The sequence below is a fragment of the Sinocyclocheilus rhinocerous genome, unplaced genomic scaffold (genome assembly GCF_001515625.1).
Source record: "Sinocyclocheilus rhinocerous isolate Xijiao unplaced genomic scaffold, SAMN03320098_v1.1 scaffold303, whole genome shotgun sequence".
In the NCBI taxonomy this organism is placed as follows: Eukaryota; Metazoa; Chordata; class Actinopteri; order Cypriniformes; family Cyprinidae; genus Sinocyclocheilus; species Sinocyclocheilus rhinocerous.
This window is the reverse complement of record NW_015656152.1, coordinates 1,658,424-1,667,183: the sequence shown is the minus strand read 5'-3', so window position 1 is coordinate 1,667,183 and position 8,760 is coordinate 1,658,424. Positions and strand designations below refer to the sequence as shown.

The following is an 8,760-nucleotide window of genomic DNA, read 5'->3' as shown; positions in this document are numbered from 1 at the left end:
GGATTGGTTTCTTCTTTAAATGATAAAAAAGTAAAAATATGAATAGTATTATAATGTTATACTAAAACTCAAATTAAAATAATGGGAAAAACCCTTAAGATAACAAGATAACAAAAACGCATCTTAAGCACGCGGAATAACATAAGTGGACTTTGAATGATTAATTGCCGCTTTGAACGATTACGTAATTGTGGCATCCATAATTGTAATCGCGATTAGAAATTCGATTAATTGTGCAGCCCTAACATAACGTATGCAGAATATATTTTTGCTCCTTTTGAGTCGGAGCGACAGTCAGGAACGTCCAAAAGTGAGTTTTGATTGAGTAACTTGTAGATATGTGCTGATCGAGCCACAAACTGTTTCAGATGGTTCAGTCCGATTTGGTGAACCGGTTGAACTAGTTCACCAAAAAGAACCGGTCAAAACAAAAGAATGATTCGATCGTTTGCCTGAGGCTCTGAATTACAGAGAATAATGTTGGAAATAATGTTCGGTTTCTTGCACAGACTGATCGTTTCTCTTCATAAGACCTCTATATATCGTCAGGAGCCACGGGTATTCATTTTGTGTTACCTGATATGCTTCTTTTTTTTTATTTTTATTTTTTAATGAATAACCAAGGCCCATAGTTTCTGCTAAACAGCTTCTTTACTGTTCAACCTACATTTTTGATAGCCTGAGGGTGAGTAAATTAACAGCAAATTTAAATTTTTAGATGAACTGTCCCTTTAAGGCTGCTGCTGGAGAAGATGCACAAACACACCTGCCCGGCAAAGATCCCACAAACTCCTATGATGCAGAGAATATTGAAGACGGCAGAACCGACGATCGTTCCGACTCCAACATCACTGTGAGTGATGAAGACACCTGAAAACAGACACAGTAAGCAAAAGCGCTACACAAAAAGAGCAGAAACGACGATTGTGTGACTTCACCTATAACAGAAGCGAAGAGTTCGGGCGCTGAGCTCCCCGCCGCCATGAACGTGGCTCCAGCTACATCCTCGCTCAGATTCAGCTTCTGCACAACACAATAACAGCAGACCATTCACATGCAACAAAGCCTCTGGCACAAACACCGCCCAAATCTGGAGCACTATGTTTTATGAGCTTCTGAAAGCCTCAAAGTGGGTCAGAGGAAGAACAGCGCAGGTTCTGCTGCTCTCATTGTGCCGCGATATTACTCAGATCAACTGGGAATTTGCTTCTGAGCAATCCTACCTCACAGATTTTCTCAAGAGACATCACGAAGTAGTCGTCACACACGATTGCCAGAGCCAGGAACATGTAGAGAGCCTGTAAGAAGACGAGAGAACACTGTAGAAACGAATTCCAACTCTTTAATATCTCACTTATTTCTCCTTAATGAGGTACACTGGGACACACATGGAGACTTTTAATTAAGTCTCCTGCTGCTTAGATGTTAACTGAGCTCAGAGTTGCTAATATACCATAGTCTGCGATCAAAAGTCAGAGATTTCAATATGAAGTCAAACATTTCTCATCAAATACTCCTGGATCAAATGATCAGTTATGCTATCCACATTCATTTTTAGCTCTGTAATTTTAGGCCCAAAATTGACTCTACTCAAATATGTGAATGCTAATGTTATTAGCTACACACATTGGATTTTGCGTCAGATTTTAATGCAATTTGCATTTACTTTTAATCAGAAAACACGTTATGCAAATTGACTTAAAATGAGGAAAATGACAGTCAATTTATAAAGTCAAAACCACAGTACCACAAAGCTAAGCTATGGGAAAGCAGATGTATAAATGTTTTTAATTTTTACTATAATTTACTGACAGGAAGTTCCGTTCATTGTGGTTTAAGTGCATTGTGTTATGGCAGAGCAAGTTAGTTAAAACTGGTTAAACTAACAATGTTTATCAGTGTTGTTACTGATACCAGTACTGATACTGAAAAGCCAACTACTAAAAATTGTTTTCATCTACTGAAATTAAGCCGAAATAACATTAAAATTACATGGAAAACTCAAACTTAAAAAATGTGGAAATACTGAATGTTAAAACATTAAACGTTGAAACATTTTAGCGTAATGTTAAACAAAAATTTGACATTTTGCCTTGGTAACTAACTGAAATAAGTTTAAGAACTAAAGGACTAGAACTAAAACTGAGATACAAAATAAATTTAAGATAAATACAAACAAGAATTTAAATTAAAAACATAGAAAATTGCTAAAACTAAAATTAAAATCAAAACTAAAATATAAAAGTAAAGGCTAATTCAAAATATTATTAAATACTATAAAAGTATACAAATAACAAATTTAGAATATAAATACTAAAATAACACCAATGTGTATAGCAATTTAGTATATTTTAGTTATTTTAGTTTAGTATTATAGTTTTTTATTTTTATATTTGTTTTGTTTTTAATTTTTGTTTTTAATTTTAGTTAAAGTTTTAGTAATATAGTTGTGTTTTTGTCCCTTTTATTAGTTTTTGTTTTTTAGTTTTGTTTTTTAATGCACACATTTGCGTTGTGGTACTCTTGTAAACAAAAATCACAAAAATACAACACAAAAGAAAACAAAAATAACAACTTAATTCAGGGTGAGTAATTAATGACAGTAAATAACTTACCCTATTAGTAATTAATCCCTTTTAAAAAATAACACATTTGATAGAAACTCTTCGCCCCCTAAAGTACTGAGGTTTGTTTCCACCACAAAAATGTAATAATGTGCAACAGGATTGCAAGCCTGTAACGCATGAACCAACTATTCACAGTATGTTTCTGACCTTACTGTATATCAACTACTGACCCAATGTGTCTCTATTCACGTCTCCTAAAACAAATACTTTCAGGAGAAGCACATGTGAAAAACCTCTAAAAACCCCTGAGAAATGAAAGCTTCCAGAAGCCTGCTGGTCCCGTTCACCTGCCGTTTATCATGGCTGTCAGCTCCAGAACTCTGTCTCTCCTCCACTGAAAATGTTTCCTCCTCTGCATGCACAATGTGCCCTTGCTCTCCAGGCCTGACTGGATTCTATCTCTCCAAACAATTCACATCTGCATTCACTGCAAAGCCTTTCCTCGTCTAGCTTAATGAGCCACCAACTCAATACAAGCTCCTGTTTATTCACAATTTGAAACCAAAGCAAATGCAAGCAAGCATTATGATGACCTTCAGCGATGAGGACGATGACAGCATCATAACATAGCTCACGTTTGTTTACTTAGAAAGGTGATTTGCACCTAAAACAGCTGTAGTTTCGTTTTTCCACCCTTATAATTAAATATAATATAATAAATATAGTATAATTGACCTGTAAGATGTATATACTGTATGTGATGACCTCTAATGATTGACAAATGGGAAATAATAGATTAGATAGAGATCTACATAACTGTCAAAAATAAAATTTTGTTGACTTACTAGAGATACATAGAGCATTTGTATCTCTCTTTTTATGACTCCATAAATCAGAAAATACTGTCAACAGCCAGAAAGGGGGAAAAAAAACTTTTCACCAAATTTTTGGGAATAAAATGTTACATAAATCAGACGCACAGCAAATAATGATTTTCTTACTTAGTAGTTTTGCCTTGTTTTCCATTACAAATATCTAAACATTCTTGAATCAAGATGCATTTACTTGAGAAGCAGAATGACTTCAAATTGAAGCGCTACGGAATGCAAGAGCAAAGTCCAAATCTTCAGTTCTCATTCTGCTAGATCTATCTGCTGCATTCAACACTGTTAATCATCAAATCCTTCTGTCTACCCTCTCATCGCTGGGCATCAATGGAACTAAACTCCACTGGTTTGAGTCTTACCTCACAGGTAAGACCTTCAGGGTGGCTTGGGGAGGAGAGGTATCTAAATCACATCAACTGGTCACTGGGGTTCCTCAGGGATCAGTTCTTGGACCCCTCCACTTATCTATATACACTACATCACTGGGACCCATCATTCAGGCATATGGTTTTTACTATCATTGCTATGCTGATAACACGCAGCTCTACCTCTCATTTCAACCAGATGATCCAACGGTACCTGCTCGGATCTCAGACTGCCTGATGGACATCTCAGCATGGATGAAAGATCATCACCTGCAGCTCAATCTGGCAAACACAGAGCTTCTCATCTTCCCAGCCACCCCATCAGTACAGCACCAGTTTACCATTTAATTGGAATCCCATCATGTTCGGCCAGGAATCTTGGGGTGATCCTTGATGATCAGCTTAAAGATCATACTGCAAAAACAGCATGATCATGCAGCTTCACACTACACAAAACCAGGAAGATCAGACCCTTCCTAACAGAGCATGCAACACAGCTTCTTGTCCAAGCTCTTGTCATTTCTAGGCTGGACTATTGTAATGCTCTTCTGGCTGGACTTTCAACATTTGCAATCAGACTTGTGCAAATGATTCAGAATGCAGCAACACATCTTGTTTTCAAAGAGCCCAGGAGAGCCCATGTCACACCGCTACTCATCTCTCTGCACTGGCTTACAGTTGTGGCTCGCATCAAGTTCAAGACATTGGTGCTTGCCTATAGAACACCCATGGCCTCCGTACCCTCCTACCTCCGCTCTCTCCTATGCATCTACATCCCCTCCAGAAGCCTGCGGTCAGTAAATTAGCGGCAGCCAGTGGTCCCATCGCAGAGAGGCACAAAATCACTCTTAAGGACGTTTTCTTTCACCATACCCTATTGGTGGAATAACTTACCTAACTCCATCAGGGAAAAAAATTTTTTATGCCTTCACTTTTTCTATTCTCTTATACTTTATCCCTTCCTGTCCTAGCTTTTACTATTTTGAACGATGACTGAAACCTTGTATAACGAGCACTTCTCATGTTTATTGCCATCTTATGATAGATACATCACTTGTTTACTTGTGTTCACTTGTGTACATCAAATGTATCAAAATAATTGAGTTTTTTTTTTTTTATGACAAAATTATCTGCCAATGGGGTCAGAAAAATAATCATGTTTTCTCTTTGAATTAAGATTATTTTTCTGACCCCATTAGAAGATATTTTTTCTTGTTTTAAGCAAATTTTTCAGAAAACAAGCCTTAATATCTTAAGTCATTCAATTAAAAGTATCTCGAGTCAAGAATGTTTTGATATTTGAACTGGAAAACACGACAAAAACAGTAAGTAAGAATTGAAAATAATTTTTAGCAGTGCAAATGATACATTAAAAAAAACTTCAGAATACAGACAGGAATAAAACTAAACATTTGGTGAACATAAGTGCAGCTGAAGTGGAAATGTATGACTCATTTTGAGAAAACAGCCTTGAAAAATATGTATTATAAACTGAAATACAGATGCAAATTGATCAAGGGTAATAAAATAACACATAAATGTGTATTTTGGATATTTTCTTTCCACTAATCTGAAGAAATACAAGTGATAGAAGCAAAATAACCCAAAATCTCAAAAGTGCCCATTGCATGGTTTTGCCTGTAGTGTCTTGCTTTAAAACAAGTAGGCCTAAATAAGCCACAATAATCAACATATAAACAACAAATGTGCCAATAAAACTTACTAGCATCCATCATTTGATTTGTAGGCTTTGCACAGACATTTTACAGACCGTTTAATCATAAAAAGCATCAATTCCCTTCATGAGCAATAACTTTACAGTAACAAACAGATTAAATTATAGTTCATCATTCCAGACAGATATTTCCATGATCATTTCTAGCCACAGGGGGCACCAAAGGACAGAAATCCCACACACGGGACACATCGTGATTGTTTGTGTGAATGCATAATTCAGACCTGAGCTGTGCGTGATGCAAACATTAGAGCATTAGAGCGGCTGCATTACATAACCACGGGCAGATTCTAATTGTGCTGCTCATGGCTGATGGAGTTAAATCTTGTCATATTAGCAGTGGATTAACCCACACTGAAAACAGCAGAGACGCACGCTATTAAATCACAACAGGCAGCAGGAGTGAATGCACATCATTACAGTGACCAAATTCACTCTTTTATGCCTTTACAAAACTTCTGTGCAAAAATAACCCAGATAAAATTTCCCACAAACTTGCAGTGATGCAATTTTCTAAATGTACTTTGCTAATCTAAGGAAAGAGAGAGAGATAAATGGACTTTCTTACCGCTATAATATGCAGCAGTACAGCACCGCTCTTCCGCTCAGCATTGGTGAAAATATCATCTGGAAATTCACGGATGGCTGTAAAAAGCACAAACACACATTTACAGTCATGCATTTCATCCAAAGCAATTTACAGTGGATTCTGCAAAAATATCCTATTTTTGTCTTTTTCCCTTTAGAAATATCTATGAATTCTATAATCAAGATACATTTACTTGAGATGCAAAATTACTTAAGATATTAAGTTTTGTTGTCTAAAAAATTGGGGTCAGAAAAATAATCTTGTTTTCTCTCTCAATTAAAAGGATAGTTGACTAAATAATTATCCTGTCATCATTTTTCTCACCCTCAAGTTTTTCTAAACGTTAGGGTTAGGGTTAGGGTTATTTCTTTCACAAAAGACGAAATTTTGAAGAATGTTGGTAACCAAGCAGTTTCTGGTAGTCATTGACTTCCATAGTAGGGGAAAAAATACTATGTAAGTCAATGGCTACCAGCAACTGATTCAACAGAATAAAGAAACTCATACAGGTTTAGAACAACCTAAATGACATGCAGAATGACATTTTTGTGTGAACTATCCCTTTAAGTTTATTTTTCTGACCCCACCAACAGATTTTTTGTTTTTTTGTTTTAAGCATACTGTAAATTCTGATACATTTTTCAGAAAACAAGACTTAATATCTTCTATCATTTTGCTTCTCAAGTAACTGTATCTGGTTTAAGAGTGTTTAGACATTTGCAATGAAAAACGAGACAAAAATACAGAGTAATGAAATCATTTTTTGAAGTGAAACAACATTCTGAGTTTCCCTACGAAACAAACCCATGAGTTTGCAGGAAAGATGTTACCGTGTGGTTGCTAAGATGTTCTGAATTGTTTTTAGAATGTTGCTTTGCGGTTGCTAGGGTGTTGCTATGCAGTTGTTAAATGTTTTTGAGTGTTGTTAAAAATGTTGCTATGCATTTGCTGGGGTGTTCTGGAAGGTTGCAAGGGTGTTGCTGTGTGGTTGCTAAGATGTTTTGTGTTGTTTTTAGAATGTTGCTTTGCGGTTGCTAAGGCGTTGCTATTCCTATGCGGTTTCTTAGGTGTTTGCTTAACAAATTCTTTGACCTTTATCTTGGAGAGAAGAGGTGACATGTTTTCTGACAGATTACAGTCTGATTCTAAGACCACCACAATGTCCTTAGAAGCATAAAATACTCCTTGGTGATCATAAACACACACACCGTCAGTTAACATAACTCAGTCTGATAACGTTTCCTCGTGTCTGCTCATACTAGGAGGTCACATCAAATTTGAGCCCTTTACGTGATCTGAATACAATGACGGAAACTTAAAACAGCCAAATTACACGTTCTGATTATAGATTCTTCATAACCATCACAATCATCCAAAACAGAAAGCAGGAGTGTAGAGCAGCACATAACACACTATAAAAAATGCTGGGTTAAATACAACCCAGTGCTGGGTAAAATACAGCACTGGGTTGTATTTAACCCAGCATTTTTTAGAGTGCAGCTTGAGGAATGAAAAAAGATACACGAGGAATGAAACCAACACAAATGGCAGAAGAAACTACAACAGACTGATGGTTGGGTTAAATGTTTAGCCCAAACCACTGGGTCAAAACAGCCCAATTGCTGGGTTTGTCCCTATTTTTTTAGAGTGTATATTCTGTATTTTCAGTTATTGTACTTTATGAAATCGATAGCTATAAAACATGACACAATGAGCAAGATGTCTGTTCAAAGCCACCGTATGTATATATATATACAGTGGGTACGGCTGCAATATAACAAAGAGTGAAAAATTTAAGGGGGTCTGAATACTTTCCGTACCCACTGTATATATATATATACTGTATATATATTATATCAGAGTAAAGCAATAAGCTAAAAGAAGTGTAATGCATTAGAACAATAAATAATAAAATTTATTAATTCATATTTGGTATAATCATCTCTTAATACAAGAAAAGCTAATTTGCATAATATATTAAGACATAAGATATCTTTTAAGCATAAATGTAAATGCAAAACTATGTTGTTTCTGTAATTTGTAATTTTTTTAACTCATAATTCTGCATTTATATTTATATGCATTTTCTCAAAATTGCAAGATATAAACTCAGAATTACAAGATATAAACTCGCAATTGCAAGAAAAAGTCAGAATTGTGAAATAAAGTTGCAATTACCTTTTTTATTTTTTGGCGGGAAAAAAAACAGAATTGCGAGAAAGTAAGTCAAAATTCTGAGTTTATTTCACAATTTGAGAAAAAGTCTGAATTGTGAGATAAAAAGTCACAATAAAAAATTTTCCATGGCAAAAAAATGTGCTTCCATACAAAACAAAGATTTTTAGGCTTAAAACAAGAAGAAACAAATATATATATAATTCATTTTCTGAAAAGTCCCAATTTCTTGTTTAGATATTTTTACTTGAAAACAAGAGAAAAACATGCGTGAACTTGAAGCATTAATAGAATGTGTGTTGTACTATAAATTTAATCAAAATTCAGAAAAGACAGCGTATTTCATTTCATTCATCGTCAAGTGCGCTCGTTCCTGTTGTTCCTGTTGTGTCGTCAATCTGGCAACCTGCGTGTGCGTCAAGTCTGAGGAGGAGGGGCCGGG

General features: G+C 35.6%; 1 protein-coding gene across 1 annotated transcript in view; it reads right to left on the bottom strand.

The window, feature by feature from the left end:
- Positions 1–8,760, bottom strand: part of slc24a4b (solute carrier family 24 member 4b) — a 44,058-nt gene that overhangs the window by 13,109 nt on the left and 22,189 nt on the right. The window contains exons 3-6 of the mRNA XM_016526799.1: positions 6,123–6,199; positions 1,224–1,298; positions 939–1,023; positions 767–870 (exon numbers count right to left, since the gene is read on the bottom strand). Coding sequence (XP_016382285.1) covers positions 767–870; positions 939–1,023; positions 1,224–1,298; positions 6,123–6,199 — 341 coding nt within the window. The remainder of the gene's footprint in view (positions 1–766; positions 871–938; positions 1,024–1,223; positions 1,299–6,122; positions 6,200–8,760) is intronic.